The 23957-nt window shown below is 37.6% G+C and overlaps 1 protein-coding gene across 1 annotated transcript in view; it reads left to right on the forward strand.

The window, feature by feature from the left end:
• Positions 1–23957, forward strand: part of LOC107587031 (tetraspanin-9-like) — a 73275-nt gene that overhangs the window by 43722 nt on the left and 5596 nt on the right. The window contains exons 2-6 of the mRNA XM_016274637.1: positions 7191–7382; positions 9429–9503; positions 21990–22091; positions 22236–22367; positions 23689–23772. Coding sequence (XP_016130123.1) covers positions 7191–7382; positions 9429–9503; positions 21990–22091; positions 22236–22367; positions 23689–23772 — 585 coding nt within the window. The remainder of the gene's footprint in view (positions 1–7190; positions 7383–9428; positions 9504–21989; positions 22092–22235; positions 22368–23688; positions 23773–23957) is intronic.

A 23957-nucleotide genomic window follows, 5' to 3' on the forward strand; every position in this document is an offset into this window, starting at 1 on the left:
TTTGGAGAGCTTCAGTCCATTATTATTATTTTTTTAATTAGAAAGTTTCAAATTATGATCTATTCTGATTAACCTCCTGGCAGTAGAACCTCCTGGGAACCTTCATGAAAGGTTTCAACTAGTTCTTAATTTAGATAACAAGCAAATTCTGATCCTTTCAGTTTTAGTTCAACACTCTGAGAACCAGGGCTGGATTAACATAAGGGTCGCGGATGGAGGGGGCCCGTGATTGGCTGTGGAGGAAAGGAAAAGTAGACCTAGATTGATTGGACATCGGGACCACCCAAACTTTTCCCGGTGGGCCGATCGCCGGAACCCCACCACGCCCCCACATATTATAAGCGCTGTTATTAAAGCCCAAAAAATATTTTGATTTTTTTTCATGTACATTAGCACTCAATAGGTGCTGAACAAAAGTGCACTAGAAAGATAGCTATAGCTATAACTATAGCGCCGACCATGTAAACGGAAGTGTCAAGGTAAACTGTAAATAGGCGATTTAATCCACAGCACCACACTTATTACCATGCAGTTCCTGACACTGTAGAAATATGGCATTAATGATATATATGATTAATGTCACGAAAATTATTATAGGCTACTTATATTAAATATTGGGTAAAATAAAGGCAATAAGTCACTTTAATAGAAGTTTATTAATACTATACAGTTAACTTTGGATTCAAAAATTACAATAGCTTTTCATTAGGGCAACTACAAAGGATAATTTAATCAACTTTAATTGCAGAAAAATGTGAATTCAATAATTAAGAGCCTGCAATATAATGGAATATTAATATTGTTAAATGCTTTTGAAGTATTCTTATTGGTTCCCGTCCTTTATTTATTCCAATTGCCCTAACCACAGCAAAACATTTATGGGCGAATGTGTGGGCCAGATGGGCTGAATTTTAGCACCGGTCCAGCCCTGATGGTTCTCCTCATCTAGAGCCAGAAAGAAGACCTTCTAATAATCAAACTATTTAAAGCCTGCTAAATAATGGAATATTAATATTGATAAATGCATTTAAAGTATATTCAAAAATAGTATTATTATTTGTTTCCATTCTTTATTTATTCATAAATAATTTATTTATTCCAATTGCCCTAACACCAGTAGGAAAGAAGACTTTCTAATTATAAAACTATTTAAAGTAAACTGCTTAAGTGAACATATATGCTCAAAAGTTGTTGCTGTTTCTGGAAACCTGTTTGCTTTGACTTCAAATATCTGGTGTATTTATTCTTTTAACGTGTTGTAGCCTGGAATATTTCGTATGCATACACATTGTATTTCTGTGCGTTGGAAATTTGATCTTTTAAAAAAACTCGAATTATTCCTGTTGTGGAAAGTGGCATCAAGATAGGCTACTATGAAGGAGGCCCTTGGGTTCGCTATAGCCTCAGGGCCCTGTGTGTTCTTAATCCGGGCCTGCTGAGAACTATTTATGATTACATTTATGGAATCGGCACACAATTTTATATAAAAATTAACTCAGTCAAACCCATGACCTTGGCATTGCTAGCATCATGTTAGCAATATAACACATAACAAATTTGGGGGGGGGGGGAATAATTAAACATTCAGTCAACCGTGTGCAATCATTGTTATCATATTTTATTTACATTCTGTCCATATTGTTTAATTATAATACTCTACAAAATAAAAATCGTATTTCTAAATAAAATACGGCCAAACATTTTAGATTTTTTTAAGCAGTAATGTTTTATTCTTCATATTATATTTTATGCCTAATATTTATTCATTGGACATTCCTATTTTCTGAGTGCAATACTCCTATGTATGACTGTTTGATCTGTTTTAAAATTTTGTAGAAAGCTTTGCTAGAAGATAAATGGCTGAAAGTTGTTTATATCTCTTCCACTCAAGCTAAATATGTTTTGTCTATCCGCTTAGATGAGCGATTATTTAGATTTGGCTTCTTCTTAGTATCCATTCATGATTTATTCTATAAGATGGATGCCGCTGGCTTAACGAATGAAGGGCAGAGATCGATTGCTCTCTAAGGACGGTTTCATCAGATGATCTGCTCATGGTATCAAAGAGATGTTTGAATCTCCCAGATCCTTTAAATTGAAATCATATCAAGTTAATTCAATATCTCTGTCATCACTGGGACATTACATGACCACTTTCTGTACAAACAGTACTTACACCCATTAATAAGAGTTACACATGTAGACTACATTCTCTGTAGTCTATTTGAGCAATAAAGGGCCAGTGGTCATTTGAGCAGGATGAGGCCGCTCAGTAATGGGGTATCATTTCCCTCTTGGTCTTCATTAAAATAGACTGTTTTATTTGAGTGTAAAATCAATGACAGCTAACTGGCTTCTTAAAGAGAGGCCCGCAACCCCCGGGGCGGTGCAACTCTCTTCGTTTTTCTCAATCTCTCTCTATCTCGCCCTCTTTATTTCGTTTTATCACCCTTGTATGCAGAAGGTTATTAATGCTGCACACCGGATAAAATATTCATACATTTCTTTAAGCGGTAGACTGCTATTCAGTATGTGCTTAGTCTGCCTTGGTTTCTCTAATCTTAAGCAGTAAACCATACATGGCCTCTTTCTGACCACCAGCTACTCCAGGTTCAAAACAAGTTAAGCTTTATCAAGAGCTGCTGTGGCTAATGTATGTCTAATGTATATAAACTGCTTTTTTGCTAATTGTTTTATAATTATTACACATGACCTCATATCACATGAAATATTATCACACCACAGGCCATTTGATCAACCAGTGAACGAAAAAGATGTTGGAAAAAAGTTATAATATAAAATAAATAATATAATTAAGTTACGTAGAAATTTGACTTCCGCAGCAAATTTTCTGTGATTTTATAATTATTATATATGCAGCTTTTATGACTTAATATCATATGAAATACTGTTAAACTATAGAATCTTTTGCACAGAGATTCCGGAAAATACACGGATAATGTGTCCTGTAGTTTGATTTTGGTCATTCGCACTGCTAGTGATTTTCCGGAATCTTTGCGTGCGTTCACACACATCCCATAAAGATCCCGTAAAGACATGTGACATTACAGAGTGACGTGTAATGTGACGCGTACCGTTCCACTAAGCTGGCGAACGATCTCAGCTTCAGCGCAGATAGTGAGGAGCTCACTGATCAATGCTTCATTCCAATTTGCACATATTTTTTTCGTCGTGAACGTTGATCTGCCTTCAAAACACCCGGTTAAAAGAGTCGCACGATAACGTGCATCATCACTACGACACACCCTTTACAGCACTGGTCCTGCCTTTTGTTCACTCGTTCCGGGACTGATCCCAGCAATGTTACTAGGTCCTCATCACAGGATCGATCCCGGGACGTGTTTGTGTTCACGCAGAAGGCACTCTGGCAATTTTCCCGGATCAATGCACAGTGTTAAAGGGGCTTACAAGACCATTTAAAATCAACAGCAAAAAAAGGAAACTTAAGAAATTTAAAAAAAAAGAAAGAAAAAGGTGTTGGAAATGAAGGGAAAAAATTAAATTTTATAATCTCATAGAAATTTATAAAATCATAAAAAATTATTATTATTAATTTTAACTTAAATGTGTTGATTTAAACAAATGATTATATCATTATTAAATTATGTAATAATATAACTATCACAGATTATTTTCTGTGATAAACAACAGCATTTCATAGCAGCTGTTGATAAAGCTCAACTTGTTTTGAACCTGGAACATTCCTTTAATGTCCTTCAAAAACACACATGCACACCATTTCGAGTTACTCCTGGGCGTGCGTGTCCTAATAAATCGTAAAGGCGTGTGGGTCAGGGTGATCTAACCTCTCATTAAGGCAGGTTTGCTGGACACACACACTTTGACCCTCATCTGAGGTAAAGCATGAAAAGGTTAATCGCCCTCTCAGAGCGGAACTGTACACACAGAGATGATTCTGGAGGCCGTGTAAGTCACGTCCATCACTGGGCTGCAATAAGACTGAAGTTGCATGACTGCGTGTGAGTGAGCAGATGATATAGTGGTCAGAGTGATGTATAAGTTTCTCGCTCAGCTCCCGGAGAACCTGTTCCATAGTTTCAGTTACGCTGACCTAGAGCTTAAACCACATGCCTCGTTGCAAACCCCTTTCATCCATTTAAATTGAGTTGTCTCTTAGAGCTCCAACCCTCCTGTTCTTCGATGTAAAATCCAGGACGATGCAGTGTCAAAGACTATTGTAATTTTAACGGTAAAAGACTGTAAAAATCTTTTAATAAAAACACATCAATTGGTTATCCCTTACTATATACGTTGAGAAACTGTAACGGATCTAATGGGGCATTTCATGAAATAGAACAAGCCCTCTTATAATTTACAGTAAAAAAAAATGTAAATTGACATTCCCAGAATTTCCCGTGTGACACTTCATATTAGAATTTTATTATTTTTTTTATTCGGTTCCTTATTTTTTCTTATTCAGGTATGTAAAAAAAAAAATACATCTAAACATCCTTAATTCAATATATATTTACTTGAAATGCAAATTGAACATACATATAAAGTATTTTCTTAGAAAGTGAACAACATTTAGCTTACAAATTAGTTAATGCTTAAAACAAAAACAAGTATCTGTCAGTGGGGTATGAAAAATTATTTTCCCTTTTGAATCAAGCTAGTTTTTTTGAATCCATCAGCAGATATTGGACCTTTTAGACATTTATATTTAGAGAACATAATGTTCCCTTGAATTCATTCCTTACATTTTCTTTAATTGTTTTTAAACGGGTCATAAACACTTACATTTACCGTCATAAAACTTGTAGAAAGCTGACTTTGATTCTCTTTACCACCTGTGTTTTATAGTGGTTGTCAGTATATTACAGTAAAAAAGGTACAAAACACAGTTCAATACTTCACTAGGTTGGTATTAATATGATCAGTTAATGAAAGTTGTTGTTTTTTATAAATCAACCTAAAACCTAAAATGTTGCTGCCATATTTTATGGTAAAGTTCTGGCAGCCCCAGTTGCCTTTTTTTGTATAATTTCTGTAAATGTTGTGGATTTTTTTTTTCCTCCAAAGCCATCTACCTCACCTTTTTAAAATTGCACACTTGGTGTCCTCTTTGTCCTGTGAGAAATCAGAGGTGAGAGGCAGTGTTTATTCCTCAGGGGCTCTGTTTAAGACACACCAAGTTGGGTATGGTGTTGCGAGACAGGCTTCCCATAATACATGTCCTTTCTGAGATACTTTGTTTACTGAGGAGTCTGCAAACTGCTGTGTCGCCTTTCAACTCCTGCAGCAGCTTAGCGTTCGAGTTGTGCAGCTGTAAATATAGCACAGTGCTTTTCAAAACAAACACTCGCCATATAGAGCGTCAGATATGAACATCCACTCCAACCTTGAAGAACACTGATAGACTTAGGCACATTTTGCATGTTGCTTCTAATCCAGTGAAGCGCATCTGTTGAAAATGTTGCTTTGAGAATGAGATGCAGGGCTTCTCCCACACATATTCAGTAGTGTTTAAGATGCAGTGGAATACCAACGCAAGGGCAGTGCTGAAGCGATGTCTAAGTCTAAGCCGCCAGCTCTAGATAGAATTGTGACTGACACCTCCATCTCCAACAGAGCAATGCAAACATCATTCATTCTTATGGGAATTATACGATTCAGTTTCCTCATGAAAATACCATATAATACCACATACTGTCTATGTGAAGAACTTTTTTGGAACTAATAATTTATGTATTTATTTATTTGGAATTAATCTTACATATTACTCTTTTTTTTAAATAATTATTTATGTTACATTAACATGTTAAATAATGATTGATGTGTAATAAATATTTAAAATTCACACCATCTACAGTGGGTACGGAAAGTATTCAGACCCCCTTAAATTTTTCACTCTTTGTTATATTGCAGCCATTTGCTAAAATCATTTAAGTTAATTTTTTTTTCCTCATTAATGTACACACAGCACCCCATATTGACAGAAAAACACAGAATTGTTGACATTTTTGCAGATTTATTAAAAAAGAAAAACTGAAATATCACATGGTCCTAAGTATTCAGACCCTTTGCTCAGTATTTAGTAGAAGCACCCTTTTGATCGAATACAGCCATGAGTCTTTTTGGGAAAGACCCAACAAGTACATACTATATACAAATACGTATTTTATTTATTTATTTTTTGGTGAAATATGAGTTGAATTTTGAAGAGTTTTAAAGTTATTATATCCTAAACTTGAAGCTGAAATTGTATAACCAGATATAAATATTCTAATAATAATATTAGATATTAAATAATATAGATATTTTTTGTAAAGATTGATCCTCTGAATTCATATGAAAATAGCAATATTTAATGTACAGTTAGTTCAAATATGTACACCAGATGTGTGTGAGAGCTGTTGGCTAAATAACTGAAGCTGTTTCAAGGAGGTTAAGCGAAGGATACCTTCACCTGAAGTCATGTAATCATGAATACTGCTCTAAGTAAATGAATGATGGTTCTGATCTGTCATAACGGATCGCAGTTGATCCGTGATACGTACGGAGCAGGCCCCACAGTTCGGCACGCATGTGATTCGCAGATTAATTAGCCAATTTACTAGTTCAAGCGATTTTAAACCACAAGAAGAAGCGAAAGAGAACTCGATTCGTTACTCACGTTACACTGTTTTCAGTGTGCGCAGCAGCCGCACACAGCGTGTGCCAAGTTGATTCCTCTTTCACGTCTCCTTGTGTTTGAGATACATACACATACATTTATGTCAAAAAGCCCTTCTCGGCACTCTCATTCTCAGTGCTTTAAATATTTTTTTCTTGCTTATCTGAAAAATCATCCGATCCGTGACTCAAAAACCACAATATGATCCGTTAAACCATATGATATATATATATATATATATAAACCCCACCCCCCTCCAGCTGGTCCGCGAGAATATTTTTCAAAAAGGTTGGAGACCCCTGATTTAGCAGATTCTCTTTAACTTTTTTTTCCATTGGGCCTTGCAGACTTTACAGAGAATTTGAGACAGCAGCACATCATGCTTTTTTGTTTATGTCTACATGCAATGGAAATCTATATTTCAGTTAGTATTTGTGGTGCATATTGAATGTTGTTTTTCCAAACAGCTTTCGCTCTGAATCGATGTTCCAGAATGCATTAATATCTCATAATCTGTTGCTTCTCTCTGCAGTTGTGTGGCTGTGGGCTGCTGGGAGTTGGAATCTGGCTGTCTGTGTCTCAAGGCAGCTTCGCCACCTTCTCCCCCTCCTTCCCCTCTCTCTCCGCTGCCAACATGGTCATCGCCATAGGCGCCATAGTCATGGTGACGGGCTTCCTCGGTTGCCTGGGCGCCATCAAGGAAAACAAGTGCCTGCTTCTGAGCGTAAGTTATGCCACACCTACACACTTTTACGCACCTAAAATGTGATGTGTGAACAATGCAGATCACTGATTGGTCAGAGAGAATTGTCACTTCATTGGATTTTGCGACAGGAGACACCAAACCCGCTAGATTTAAATAGTCAGCAACAGCCACCAGAGCATCATTTGTTCACACAAACGACTTGCTTTAAACGACCGTCGCACGCAACTTGAAAAAAGAAATGGCTGTATCGTGGTCAGTAGACAGGTGGCGGAGCAACTATAACGAACAGTCTATAATCCCACACACTTTGAAGCAGTACTAAACTGCAGTTGAAAAGCAAACCGAGCCAAAGTAAAGCAAGCAAAGTAAAAGCACCATAAGTAGCATCACATTTCATGATACTATTTAAAGGTGTAACCATGTACATGTATTTATTACTTTTCATGTTTTTATAAAAAGATTCTTATTGGTCAATCGCAGCACTGTACACATTATGCAAGTATTTTTACAAAATGTATAATCAACTGTTTATATCAATTTACAGTTGCCTACATCACTGTGCTAGTTTCATGGCTCACGTATTGGTCTGCAGTCTCTTTCTTCTCACATAAAACAATAATTTCAACCAAATTAACATTTCATGTATTTTCATTTATTTATTTAGTGAGTAGCTGTGTGGGATAAAAGTGGGATAATGTACAGCTGGCCAGTCATTATCCCAAAATAAGCCCTGTCAGGATGTGAAGTGGCCTTATGGATATCTTTTATAATGCATTATACATAAAGGCTTAAAGTAAACTGTTACCAGAGAGGTTTGCTAATTATCTGCATTGCAAAATTAGTCTCTTCATTGCACTCAAGGGTTATGGTTCAGAGGTAGAGTTAAACCACATGCCTCTCTATTTTCCCCCCTTTGACTGCCAATCTCGCTTTGATTTTACACTCATTTTTACTTTCTCTCCCCCACCACCAGCAATCATTCAGCTAATGGTGTTAAACAGTCTAATTGAAAAAGGTCGTCACTCGCATACTTTTCTTTCATATACAGGTGTGAATAATGCATCCGTCACGTCATATTGTTTTGTTCTGGTAAACGATTATTAAATACTGCGCTATCCGCTTGTGGACTTGCCATGTGATTCCAAACAAGCATCATTTTGATTGTTTTATTTAATGTAATTTACAAAAAAAACAAAAAAACATGTTACGTTCAGTTCAAGTAAAGGAAGAGACGTTCAAAGCATTCACAAATCCAGTCAAACCCAGAATCATCATCACCATCCCTCCTTATTAATTTTTAATGTCAATCTGCAGTTCCTTGCGGTTCCCTAAATGCCTCTTAGATAGGAGCGGTGTGAATTCGAATGCCCTGACCTTTAGATTTCGCTAAAATATACTCCTGTATATACGCCGTGTCCATGGCTCTGAAGGAGAGGGAGACGTCAGAGAAGGGTTTTCACGTCACTGGGTTTGAGATCTAAGCATCCAGCCCTATGTTTCTGGATATGGTGTAGCGCTCTCTTCCCCCAGAACTCTAGGAAGGAAGAACCTTCAAAGCTTTTGCAGTCTCAACATCCATTCCTTCAACTTTGCTCTATTTATGTGCCCCGACCAGCGAGTAAAGTCGTGGCAGAGCAGACATGTACACATATTGTCATTCAGGGGCTGGTGAGTCCACACGTAGTCAACACAATCGCTCTCACCCTCCTCTAATGGCGGAAGGGAACTTATTTTGCGAACCTTTCAATGTCGCGGTTCAATAAACAAGTGTCTTAAAGGCTTTCAGATGGCCTGAATCTGCGTTTCAGATGGACTTTGACAGGAACGGTCATCAGGAGATGACTGGAAAATGTACTGAGCACTCAGCGAAATAATGTTTACTGGCTGATAGGCGCATGCTGTGTGGAAGGCTGTGTAAATATTTAGCTGAAGAAGTGAAATAGAATGAGAGGGAGAAAGTGAGTGTAGAAAGCTGAGATGATTCATTCAGACAAGTCTTTCCCTTTGTCTTTCTTTCTCTGTGGTATCACTCACTTCCTTTTTTTGTGTATTTTCTTCCTGCAGTTCTTCATTGTCTTGCTGATTATTCTGCTGGCTGAGCTGATTTTGCTCATTCTTTTCTTCGTCTACTCTGATAAGGTAAGCCTGATTGCCAGTTTTATATCGTGCAAATGATTTTACTGTATTTCCATGCAAATACCACTATCTAATGTCTAATTGGTGGCTAATTCTTTGGCTTTGTTTTTTCATGGAGGATTAAAATGGATGGAAAAATCCCATCCAATTGCACCTTATTCTAACCAGGCATGACATAAATCATGCCTGTGAGCAAATGAGTAGCAGAACATTTTGGGTTGTGCTTTACAGCCACTTTTTTATGTGGTATCCCCATAAAATTTGCCTTAAACTGTGTGGATGGAAACCCAGCTATAAACTGTCGAATGCTTATCCCGTTTCCCCAGCTTAATCAGGTCAGCGAGTTCTTTAAAGAACAGCCGCCTCTCATGTCTTGGGAAGTGCAGGTTAAGAGTTTTCATCACCAGGCGAACACTCAAAGGTCAGAGGTCACCCCACACAACAAGGCCTAATCCTGGCCAGTTGTCACCAAGTAATTGGTGCTGAGCTCTTTCTTGATCAATCCTTCCACCAGCCTTAGCGTTCAGGCTCTTTCTCATGGCCTTCGGGGCACCGCACACGCACACAACTGGAAGCGATACCGTGCCAACTGGAATGTCTAAAACAGACCTTTTGACACCACGCAGATCCTGGTGGATTACTACCCACCCAGAGCACACAGAGGTCCTGTTTCCTCTTTGATGAAGTCGTGAGTGTCACCAAACAGATGTTTCAGAGTGTGCACTGCACAGTCTTCTTTTCAAGGGCGCTTCCCAAATGTACGGCAGGATGCTAGGAGGTGTTAAATCCCGTCAAGGATGTCTGGGTTGTTCATTATTCACTCCGCTTGCCACGCTCTCTGTGGAAGCTAAAGTAATTCATTTACCCACAATCCATTTAGAGATTAGGATCTGCCTATCTCTTAGGTACGAGAACTGCCTAGTTGTCTTATCGGAGCGTGTTCCTTACACTCAGCCGTGGACCACAAACTGAGGCTGCGTTTTGGTGGCAAAATGAATGCCACATTTTTTTTCAAGCATACAACATGCTTAGCTTGCTCCAGTCTATATGAGTTTGGTTCTGCAAGCACACACTTTTTTTCCATCGCTATATTGTGTACAGACTCAAGGTTGTGCCTTCATATGACGAAAGCCAGACTGAAAGCAGTGTATCCAACATGTATTAGTCTTTAAAGACCACTCTGAGACCTATAGCCATGTATTGATGTTGTTCGTACTACCGATATAAGATACCTCTATGACCTTTTACACAACGTGATGAGGAAGATACTTCAGAGAGGAGCGAGTGAAGATGAGATACAGAGATTTGTATCAACCGCACAGGGCTGTGAGCATGTCTCTTTCATTTCTCTACCGCATGAACTCAAAACCTGCCGCTCCGTCTGCACAGAATGGCGTGAGTGATCAGAGGAATGTTTAATTGACTTCATTATTTGATCTCCAAATCACAAGGCATTCGTTTTCACATCTGAGCAAAAAAAAGTCATGCTGGCAATGTATGAAAGCACACTTTTTCTGTACAAACCACAAATTTAAGCCAAGCATTTTGCTCGGGTAGTACTGAGCAGGATATTAGAAAACAACTTAGTAAACTTGAATTTTAGACATTTAATTAAATGTAATTTTTTTTGTGAAATTTTGAATTTATTATATCTGAAAAACTTGAGGCTGTAATTTTGTACTTGAAAAAATTACAGCTAATTTCACCGTTAAAAATTCAGAACCAAAAATTAAGCAAATAATCAAGGATGCATTAAATTGGCCAAAAATGACAGTAAGATGTTTACATCGTTAAAAGGAATTCTATTTTAAATAAATCATTTCTCATCAAAAAATCCTGAAAAAAAAGTAACATTGTTTCCATCAACATTTTAATCATACCGTGATGATAATAATAAGAAATGTTTCTTGAGCACAAAATCAGCATATTAGAATGATTTCTGAAGGGTCATGTGACACTGAAGACTAAAGTAATGCTTATATTTATAATTTAATACTATAATACGATATATGTATAAATATTCCACAAAAAAAAATTGTTAAATGTCAAATTTACACTACTCAAATCTATTTGTCATCATTACAGCTTCATAATGAGAGATCTGAAGCTTCAGTTGTGATGTTTTGTGCCATCCTCAATCTTTAACTCAGCAAGATGCTTCCCTCCTGCAGATTTGTTGACGAAACAAGAGGTATAGTGGGTCTCCACCTCACTGAGCGTACGTGAACGCTGTGGATTAAAGCACACACGTGGGCCCTGCAGTGACCTACCATCTGACTGCAGCAGATGGCAAAGGCTAGGCACCAGATTAGAGCATCCGTCTTTACGCTCATGACCTCATTCCTGCGCGTGTGCCGCAGGACGGCGGCCAAATGAAGCCATATTAGCTGGTTTGAAAAAGGGGGAAGCAGAGTAGCGTGATTTTTCGATAGGCTTACAGAGACAGATGAAGTGCACTTTCGCCGCCTCTGCTGGGTCTACGGTTTAATCCGTAGATGACTCACAGTTTTTAGCCTCTAATGTTGTGCCATTATATGGGTAAAAGCGACACAATTAGAGATGCTCTAAAAATGAGTAGCGACCTACATGTGCAGGGAATGGATTCAGAGGGAAAGTAAAACTCCAAGTCCATTTTAAAGGTCCCTAAACTCATATCATAATTTAGTCGAACAAACCCCCCCCCCCCCCCCTTGTATTTATTTCCATTTTTTTACAAGGTGAGAGTAAAGCTTGTGATCCCATGTTGGCAGCATGTTGCTTGTTTACTTGCTGATTTTAGCTCTGAATTAAACCAATTTACTCGTGTTAAACAAATCAACAACGAATGTGCCAGTGTTAAAATGATTTACGTCAGACTTGTCTATATAAACAGCCATTTTCCACTTCATGAGCTTAAGCAGCAAATGTGTGTTGCAAACTGCCTGAACAGGTGAGGCGGTCAGCCAGGGTTTTGAGGATTTCGGGCCAGGTTTCAAAGCACCTGACAGCATGACAGTAGGACCCACGCTGCACGTATCTTGCCAGCTCACAGCATGGCCAGACTTTCCCTTGCTGATCAAAAGCCTGGCCCATCATCTGGGCTGGAAATTACCATCCCATGACAGGCACTTATGTCGGGAGGCTCTTATGTGTCTTAATGGAACATTATTTCCAATATGGAAATGGTTGTTAAAGGAACAGTTCATCCTAAAATAAAAATGTAATCACTGACTCAGCCTCATGTTGTTACAAACCCATATTACTATTTTTTTTCTTCCAGCATAGAGGACTTTTAAATTATGTATTGGTCTTTCTTTTCATGTAAAATGCATATAAATGAGCATGCAAAAAGAAACAAAAATACCATAAGTATCATATAAAATACTATATGATTTGCACACTTATACCAAGTCTTCAGTCATTGTTTGCTGATAAGCTTCTCACCCTGTGGCTGTTAACTGTTACTACAAGAAAATCATTGAGTCAGTGACTTAGAATTTGAGATTGATTAATGAACAAATCAGTCCGAGATCTCTTTTGGAAACTGGATTGACTTATTCATTGAAATGAACTCACTATTCCAACTCACTATTCTCATGAACTTATGAATTCCTATTAGGAGAGCTAAGCAATGAAAAACAGCTTAATTTTGGTTTGTTCATCACATCAAGATTGTGTATGACTTCAGAAGACTTGCAATATAGTGTCGTGTCATATGCACCAATTTTATTGCTTTTTGACATTTTGAAGCTTGACAGCCCTCATGCACTTTTACATATAATGGAAAAGAGTGGCTAAAAACATACTTCTCTCATAAACTCCTACAAGGAGAGCTAACCAATGAACAATAACTTAATTTTGGTCTGATCTTTGATGTTGCAAAGAGAATTCACCTATTGAGTTCCACTGAAAATCTAGGAGGGGGGGGGGGGGGGTTTACAGACTGTAAATTGCTCAACTTTTTTGTTGGCATAGTTTGAGGTGATGGACGAGTCTTCTGTCTGACCTCATCTTCCTCTACTCTTTTGTAAACAGCAGGCTTTCCTCAACACACACATTGTGCTGACACATCTCCACAAACCCAAGCCCCCAGGGCAACAATATGACAAACCTGTCCAATCCTGTCCACACTCTGGAGACACAAATACACATGAGACTTGAAGAAAAGCACACCGTTTCCTTTCTTTTTCACCATTCACTCTCGTTTCCGCTCCAAGTTCACCCCAATAATTGTTGGTATAGATAATGATGTCATCTATTAGCTAACATCCGACCTTAAGGTCAAACTCTCCACATTCCCAAACAAACACTAACATCTTTACATTCACATGTTGCCTGAGAACATAGGAAACTAACGAGAGGAATGATTACAAATCAAACACCAAGAGCCGCTCTTTCAGTCACACGATCCAGATGCTTGCGTTAACTGAAATGGCTTTGGACTGTGCATTCATGAGACTGTATCCAACTGGACAGACATTATTTAAACACAGCCCAAGGCCAGGTATACAAACTCCTAATGAGCTGTGCATTAGCAACATGGGAAACATATGCTCCATTCACTTTTTGAGCATTAGTATAGTATGTAACAGTGGATTTAAAGGGAACGATACACTGATTTTACAAATTTGTAAAACAAAAAATTACTATTTCAGTCTTTCTACTTTATAATTTCTAAATTTAATTTAGTTTAAAATGTAGCAATTTCTGAGTGAAAACTCTTTCTACATCACTTCCAGCTCATTAAGAAGTTGTATGTTTCAAACCCTTGAACCATTAATTTGGCTCCAGATGTGCGACAGATTATTCTATTCATGTCCCAAAAAAAGATACAATCCTGCTAAACAATTGAGCTGCAGTTCATCTTGATTTCGATTGACAATCCTGTCTGGACTTCTTTACAGTAACCTTTCATTCACACTGGCTCTCTTCCATGAACTCAATGTCTGGGAGAAGAACTAATTAACTTTCTGCATAATATGATGCTTCTAACAGTATGTTTCATTAGCATAGCTCGTCTCTTAGGGCTTGCAAGATGGTGACTGGAGGAGAATATGAGCAGAGCACCACCTTACCAATACATTTAATTTCAGTGACAAGATATTTATCATTGCAGATAGCACTTGCCTCTGAGGACAGGACAGCTTCCCTTTTGTTGTCAGAAAACAAAGTTGTTTCAGAGTCCTCCACTAGCCCTGGTTGTGGGTTTTTGAATGAAAAGAAAGTTTACTAGATTATTTGACATGGCTGCTGCATTTCAGCTATGACTTTCAATAACCTTCCAAAGGTTTTCAGTAGGGGTGCTCCGATTGATCGGCTACCGATCACTATCGGCCGATAATCGCTTTGGGATGTTTGATCGGCGGTCTCTAAAAAGGCCGATCTTAAGAATATGCCGGTGATGCGTCTAGCCTGCCGCACACTGCACAGTTGACATAGCCATAGGAATTATCACTTGCACAATCGAGGCAGTGTAGCATCGTCACTAAAGTTTATAAATTGCATTTCTTTTTAATTCTTGCCCGTGTTTAAAGCATTCAGCACTCACGTGCTCTCCTGGAGACCGTGCGCTCATGCAAACTCGCAGCGCACACACATAACGTCAGGTTCACACATACTCCGTTTGCAGTGCGTATTTTTTCCGCGCTCATGTTAACGGATTAAAGCGTTCACACTGCACACGGTTGTGGTCCGGCAGTGCGTTCCAAGAGCGGTCTGCAGCAGCAGAGATCGTTTCTGCTGCACGCGCTGAATTAAAGTGACAGCACATTGTTTGCGGTAAATATGAAAACGAAAATGTAGTAATTACACCATAAATGCATATAATTAAAGACTGTGTTTCACAGCCAACTGGCTTGTTGGCTAGTTTTAAAGGAAAAGAACACTTTTAGATAAAAAAAGGCAATAATAGATGGCACTCGTGGAGGTAGGAAAACAAAGTTCTTTATGCACAGCAGGATTGCTTGTAATAAATATTTAAATGCAAAAGAAAAGGCAGTAGAGCTGACTGTTTCTGTCAGCGGTAAGTTTTAATTTAGAATGTTTGTGATAACGTAAGAAAAGTAGTTTAAATGTTTTGCCACTTGTTTGAACAACTGTGTTGTGCTGTGTGTAAACTATTGTGCAACAATTGCACGTGTAAAAACAAAAATGCACTTCATAATCGAACATTTAGGTGAGATAAATATATATTTTTGAAAAATGTCTAAAAAATGCTCCCCTCCACCCTTCAAATTAAAAAAAAAAAATCCCCTCTCACTAGAGTCACCTATAAGAGGAAAATTCCCCGCATTCTCAAAAATGACATTCAGGCCCTGAATAAATGTCTAAAAATCCTGATTGAAGTATTACTATTAATAATTCTACATGATAAAAAGAAGGCTTTAAAAAGATCGTTATCGGTGATCGTATCGGCAGATACTGATTTCTGTGATCGGTGATCGCCTCAAAAATCCTGATCAGAACACCCCTAGTTTTCAGGCTATCGCTAAGATGTATGTTAACGGATTAAAGCGTTCACACTGCACACGGTTGTGGTCCGGCAGTGCGTTCCAAGAGCGGTCTGCAGCAGCAGAGATCGTTTCTGCTGCACGCGCTGAATTAAAGTGACAGCACATTGTTTGCGGTAAATATGAAAACGAAAATGTAGTAATTACACCATAAATGCATATAATTAAAGACTGTGTTTCACAGCCAACTGGCTTGTTGGCTAGTTTTAAAGGAAAAGAACACTTTTAGATAAAAAAAGGCAATAATAGATGGCACTCGTGGAGGTAGGAAAACAAAGTTCTTTATGCACAGCAGGATTGCTTGTAATAAATATTTAAATGCAAAAGAAAAGGCAGTAGAGCTGACTGTTTCTGTCAGCGGTAAGTTTTAATTTAGAATGTTTGTGATAACGTAAGAAAAGTAGTTTAAATGTTTTGCCACTTGTTTGAACAACTGTGTTGTGCTGTGTGTAAACTATTGTGCAACAATTGCACGTGTAAAAACAAAAATGCACTTCATAATCGAACATTTAGGTGAGATAAATATATATTTTTGAAAAATGTCTAAAAAATGCTCCCCTCCACCCTTCAAATTAAAAAAAAAAAATCCCCTCTCACTAGAGTCACCTATAAGAGGAAAATTCCCCGCATTCTCAAAAATGACATTCAGGCCCTGAATAAATGTCTAAAAATCCTGATTGAAGTATTACTATTAATAATTCTACATGATAAAAAGAAGGCTTTAAAAAGATCGTTATCGGTGATCGTATCGGCAGATACTGATTTCTGTGATCGGTGATCGCCTCAAAAATCCTGATCAGAACACCCCTAGTTTTCAGGCTATCGCTAAGATGTTTAGAGTGTTTTTCTCATCGCTTAACCCTATATCATTCAAATGTCATTTATTCCTGTGGTGGAAAATATCTGAATTTTCAGCATCATTACTCCAGTTTTCAGTGTCACATGATCCTTCAGGAATCATTCTACTGTGGTGATCTGTTGCTCAAGAAACATTTTTATCAATGTTGAAAACCATTTAAAAACTTAAAAGTTTGTGGAAACAGTATTATTTTTTCCATAATTATTTAATGAATAGACGTTTCAAAAGAACAGCATTTATATGAAATGTGTATTTGCTAATTATAACAATTTGAATGTATTTACTTGATTAATATAATGTATTGTTGCTGAACAAAAGCATTAATTTCTCTAAAAACTTCTTAGTGAGCACAAACCTTTGAAGTATTTATTAAGCATTGTCTTTATTTTTTATGACCTGATACTGCTCTGTAAGAAAATTAATTTTTGTCTAAAAATAAAATGCAGTTTTCTAGGAATCCTACTCAGCTCATGGCATTAGGGAGGCTTAGTCAGACATGTAACATTCCTCTTTAGGTATGCTATTTTGCTTTTTGAACAGGATGAACAAAATTGCGTGATTTTTCCAGGCACAAGCTGATTAAGTCTGAGCCTAATGGACCGTGTGGGATATGGGAGTCTCATGTGCTTGGTAATTGGGATGCTTTTCTTTAGGTTTGAAAAAATAGCCATTACCAAACAGTTCTGATCATCATGTGCTCCAAGCAGAACGTGAAAGGAGTGATGTCACAGTGAACCCTGATGGAGTTGAGAGTGTGCTTTTATGTATTCTTGTATAATGAGACTCAAGTCTCAAGATTTTTCCGCAAAGAAGGATGATGGTGCTTATTCACCTTTCGTTTTTTTCTCTTCATTCTGAAATGCGGCTTCTCACACAGTCAGTGTACCCACTAGAAAAAAATATCTGGCACTAATGAGTGCACAGAGCGAGAGAGACATATGCCTTCTACCAGCTTTTTAATATCTTGTCTTGACTTAGTTTTATTGATGCTGTTCTGCATCAGTGGCTGAATTTATTTCATCATGGCATGACTGGAAATAATGTAAAAAAATAAAATAAAATTCACATGATGGGGGTCTCCAGAGGACATTTTAGGCCAATTTCCACATATATTTGAAAGATTATCTGAATTAAAATGTTAAATAAGTTCCCTCAGCATTCAAAGAATTTCACAACATGAATATTTTGATTTGTTATTTTATTAGTGCTGTTTGCTAAGGCAAGCATTATTATTACTCATACTTGTACCTCGCCCTGCACCTTTACATTTATGCATTTAGAAGATACTTTTATCCAAAAACCTGTCCAAATCAATGTGTTTTTTTTAACCAGTTATGTTCCCTGGGACATGAATGATACCTCTAACCGTGTGGCTTATTGATGAAATCTGTGTTATTACTTTTCTAAGTGATTTAACTCTATTTCTGCCTGGAAGATGAAAAAATTGGCAAAAAAAAGGTCCCATAGACTTGCATCTGCGAAGGGTCCCAAACCATATATAGGATTTTTTAGCAATCTAGAATATGACAGAAACTTGATAAGCTTTTTTGGGCTAGTAAGCAGTATCCTGGCAACCATCCTCAATATCCTAGCATCATATATGAGAACCAGTCACATTTTCTTCTGAAGTTCAAAGTCTTTCAGATGTGAGCAAACAGTGAATGTTGTGGTAATACAATAAATACAACAGCAGTATGAAGCGTGACAATAAATCATAATGTTAAAGCTGTAAGTGCAGATATTATCTCTATGTATCTTATTTATAGGTCTGTGAAATTCCAGGATATGGTGTTTTGTCTTTTCTCTTGGGTGAAATTATGTTAATCTAGTGTGAGTCTGTATCAGGACCGCCGCTCTGTCAAACTCTGATCACCCTGCACTTCCGTCGCTCTGGGCCAGAGTGCACTGAACCACTAATGTGAGATCGTACACCTCATTAAAACTGCCAGCGAAATATTTATCTATCCCAGCTGAGGGGGAAATGATAGTGATTCCAGCGTGGCGTATATTGTCTTCCAGCGTCAACGATGGCATGCTTTTTAACGCTCTAGTCACTATAGCAGTCAATGAATGATGTTAATTACAATAATTTGACGTACTATAGTAGTCAAGACCCCGATGACAGGTATTGACTAAACAGAGGCTGCTTATTAGGATAGACAAGCAGGTAAATTTCTCTTAGGACTTACATATAGTTTTTCACTATTTGCAATGCTAATAGTTATACATATTTACAAGTATTTATCCAAACTACTTGAATTAATACATATTCAAGTTTTCAAACTATACAATTACTATACAACTATAAACTATACAATTAATTACATTTTGGCAGTTGTGTGAGTGTGTTATTCAGTTAAATATATGAAATTTTGTGTGTGTGTGTGTGTGTGTGTGAGAAGAGTTCATTTGCAAAAACTGATAACTCTTTTTCAGAAATCACGTTTTTTTTATTGCGCATTCCAAGTAATATCAATCAAACTGCAGTTGGTTTGTTTTGATTAAGTAAGAATAACTTAAACAAATACAGGTAATTTACAAAATTAAAGTTCATTGAAAGTAAGTTTTTTTTACATATTAAAAGTTTGTTTTATAGCAAAAGCAGATAACTCCAACAGTAGTTTTTTGGCAAAAGCAGATAACTCCACATTTCATGTTTTAGAGTTTAAAAAACACTAGTTTAATCTTTGTAATCTCCTCAGATGACAATGTAGATGCCTGACAAACGTTGTTGTTGTTGTGATCATAAACGGTATGGATGTGATTACATGCAATACACGGAGCTTTTCCCTCACCATTGTAACGTGCTGCTTTTGCAAGGTTCCGTGAAAACGTTTCAGCATTTATTTTCCTTTTTCGCCCTGAAGAAGATATCACAGGTTCATCAAGTTCGTCAAAATTATCCATCCTTGATCACTTTTAGTCAGCTTTGATGAAACTCCTCTCAGCAAGCATGTATTTTCAAAGTAAAAGTAGCCTTGTCATCTGACCTGAATACAGCGCGCTGATTCGCTAAAATGGAATTATCGGCTTCTGTTAAAAAACAACAAGGGCGCTTGTCGGCTTCTGTAGTAAAACGTGAACTCGTGATGCCTTGAAAGTGGACAAAGCGGCTTTTTTAACAAAACGTGTTTTGGGTTCAGATCGCGCTATATGTGGAGAATAATGCACGGCAATCAGCTAATTTTTTTTAAAGTGGCGTTTATCGGTTTTTGCAAATGAACTCTTTATATATAAATATATATATATATATATATAACTAAGAAGTTATGTTGACTTGCACATTTATGAAGCTTTTTTAAAATTGAATTAGGGATGCACCGATACGACTTTTTCCAGTGCTCGCCCGATACCGATACTTTTATTTTTGGTACTTGCCGATACTGATAGTTTTATTGTAAAAAATTTTAATATTGGGTACAGAAACCAAAAGAGTATGTATAATGTTAGTTGGTTAACTTCATTTATCAAATAGATACAAACAAAATTTTATTCAGACACCTTCAACATTTCTCACATTATCACAGTTTATTCACTATAGATTAGAAAATGGTTATAAAATATGACAAGAACTCAGAGTTAAACTGTGTCAGAACAAATTTAGCTTGATAATGTTAGATAACTTTGATAGAAATGTATGTAATGGATTACAATCAACCAAACATTATTCAGACAGTATGACAGTATTTACACAACTATCACTACTTAGTCGGGCAACCTTTAGCCTTAATGACAGCCTGTAGTCTCCTGGGCATGCTGTCACCCAGCTTTATGCAAACCTGAATTTCAATGTTTTTTTCCCAGACTCGGTCTGAATAATTTTTGGTCCCAAATTTGTATCAGTTTTACTGGTAGTCCACTGTAGGAAGAATTGTTGGGTATAATTTGTCACAGTTTACCTTATTTTGCTATCCTCACTTACATAAATGAACTAGTGTCCTGCACTTACTAGTAAAAAAAATATCAAAAATTATATCTGGTCTCTGAATTATTTTTGGTTTGACTGTATATCCTTCGGTTATTTTCACACTCAATTATGCCCATTAAAATGTATTTTACAAGTGTTTGTTACTTTCACTTTTTTTGCTCTATGGTACATCATCTTTAATTTAATAACATTGGAGCTGCTCCATTGCAGTGGCTTAGTACTGTAATCACACGCTTTGCTGTAACAATGCAGGGAACCACTCATTATAAATCTCCTAACTGTGATATTTTCAGAAATAGAAGTCTTTGTTTAGAATAGAATACTTTTAAGTTTTTTTTCATCTGAAACGTGCTGCGATTTATATTCCAAAGCCACTCATATAATGCAGAAACACTCAAGCAAGCTAAACGCGTGCATGTATTTGTACTGGTGCAGAATGAGAGGGACAAGTAGTAGGCTACAGCCTAGCGCATTTCACACAGGCTGCCAGATTTACTTTCGCCAGAAAGTCGTGTATGCCTAAGGTTGAAAATAAATTATGTTTATAGTGAATGGCCCTATAATTGGTCTTATTTTTACGATTTAGTTTAAATCCAAAAGATGTGTGTGCTAAGTGAGTGAACATCAAAGATCACACAACAGAAGTGCGCGCGATTGCTCTCTCTCTCTCCCTCCCTCCCTCCCTCTCTACCGTTAAGTAACTTGTGCATTGTTTTACTTACTTGTTTTTGACACATCCGACCGAACTACAAGCTTTCCAGTGATGTCTGTGAGAAAGATATATTCACTCGACAAGCTTGCGCATCTGCGCCACCGCGCGCTCAATCCACTCAGCGCGCTTTGCTTATCAGCTCGCGCACACCAGCTATACAGGCGTTAATACTGAATGTTTAACATTATATTCATTGCATACATATATTTCGTAGACATCCTTAATCTCTAATAACTCCATTCTGCTGTCTGTTGTTCTGTTGTCTGTGTTTCTTTGTCTGAATATGGCACTTTTCACATGATGTGTGGTATCGGTGTTTGGTATCGGGGAATTTTTACGAGTACAGGAGCTCAGTATTAAGCCCGATACCAGTATCGTATCGGTGCATACCTTAATTAAATTGTCAAATGAACAAAATGTAGTTTTGGTGGTGTGGTTGAAATTTTGGTATTCCCAAAGATTGTTTGTTATTGTCTATGAATAAACTTAGTGTCCTTCACAGGTCAGTGAGAATGCAAAGCAGGACCTGAAAGATGGTCTTGCTCTCTACAATACAGACAACAACATTGGGCTGAGAAATGCCTGGAATATCATCCAAGCCGAGGTACTCTTTGTGAAATTATGAATATGTTGAAAATCATGAAAATACTTTCACACACTAATATCTGGAACTTAAGCTAGTGTGGTTATTATTAAAATAATAATATCATCATAAAGTAAAAAGTATCATTGTCCCTCTGCATGACAGTGGAAGTGTTGTGGCGTAACTGGTTATACAGATTGGCACGAGGCTCTGAAAGAAAAGGTGGTGCCCGACCGCTGCTGTCAAGAGCATTATCAGGAGTGTGGCCGCAACTCCACTAACATGTTCTGGACACGGGTGAGTGGACACCTGCACTTCAACCAATGATGATAATGTTGCCATAATTCCCCAGACCTTTAATCGGCGTGACGTGTGCAGTGAACTATACATGTACTGCATTTCAAATGCACGACTTTCAATTTAATCATCCCCATTTTGAATACATTTGAACCGTTGCTCTTATATTCATTAAAGAACATTTCTGGTTTGAGACAGGATCAAAGAAAAGACAGGAGGTAATAACCGAGAGGATTTCTTTTTTCTTTATCTTTTCTGTCCTTGAAAAGGGTTATTATTAAGTGAAAGGCAGTAAAAGCCATGCATTTTTAAGACATCTCTGTTGGTAGGAGCTCTAAGTGCGTCTGTAAAGTGCCAGAGTCATGTATCTTTATGTATTTCTGCTCACTTTTGGACACTGGATGCGTTTGTCTTCCCTATGGGAGCTGATTTAACTTATGAAAACTCATTTTAATGCACTGAATGTTTAAATGAGATTGTAGAGAGGGCAATGGTCTCTTGAGGGAATTGTGTGTGCCATTGACAGAGCTGTACATCAGCAGCTGTTACACTTCAAATTGTCACACTGTCTTTATCTGAAGCTTTTAGTAACCACAGAGGTACTAATGGAGTGTTTGCGGATGAGACATTCCATTTAGTGAATTCTCAATGTTCTTTTCAAAAGCATCTTTCATTAAAGCATACTTGAAGTATATGAAGCTGCCATGAGAGAAACTTCGAATACATTTCACGATTTGCTTTGCAGAAACCTTTGTGTAGTCTTCTAGGTAAGGGAATTACACAAGGACGCATTCGTAGTCAAGTTAGTCTAAAAACCAAAAGCCGTTTAATTGTTGAATTTATCTTTTCCCCCAGAAGTTAAGCAGCAAGCCAACAAAAGGTCTTAAATTGCTTTGAAATTACAGAACAAGAGGTATTAGTCCAAACATTTGAGATGAGGCTATTTGCACAAAAGACTTTTGCCGTTTCGGAAGGTGTTTTGGAATTGTATTACCGCCACAGTTTTCGGTTTTGCTGGAAATGGATTTCGTTTTCAATACCTTAGTGTGAAAAGCAGCCCACTGTTTAATTTTTTTCCGCATAACCACAAACAGTATATCGCTGAATGTGCTTTTTTTTTCAGTCACTACACGTTGAAAATGCAGCCACAGCAGTCGCTCGCTCGCTCAAGCATGTGCTCAAAACCAATTCCACTGCTGCTGGACTTCAGCTAATTTTCCCTGGATCAGAATGAACTACTAGCAAATTAGAAGTGAAACATACACAGTCTGTTTGTATTAGTGCAGATAAATCACATCTTGTGACTTTTCCTGTCTTCCAGGGATGTTACGAGAAGGTTGAAGAGTGGCTTGACGATAATAAGCACCTACTCGGAACCATCGGCATGTGTATCTTGGTAGTTCAGGTAAGATTATGTGCGCTGGTGTGTTTTGCCACCACTCAGTGTGTCAAATGCAGTGGTGATGATGAGTGTGCCTGTCTCGTCTGGTTCTGCTGAAACAGTGAAGCACATGTGTGGAGCGCCACAGTCAGCCCAGGAGAGAAAAAGTGAACCGCTCATTAGGGCTTGCTGATACCCAAATATATAGA

Source organism: Sinocyclocheilus grahami, unplaced genomic scaffold (genome assembly GCF_001515645.1).
Source record: "Sinocyclocheilus grahami isolate Dianchi unplaced genomic scaffold, SAMN03320097.WGS_v1.1 scaffold88.1, whole genome shotgun sequence".
In the NCBI taxonomy this organism is placed as follows: domain Eukaryota; kingdom Metazoa; phylum Chordata; class Actinopteri; order Cypriniformes; family Cyprinidae; genus Sinocyclocheilus; species Sinocyclocheilus grahami.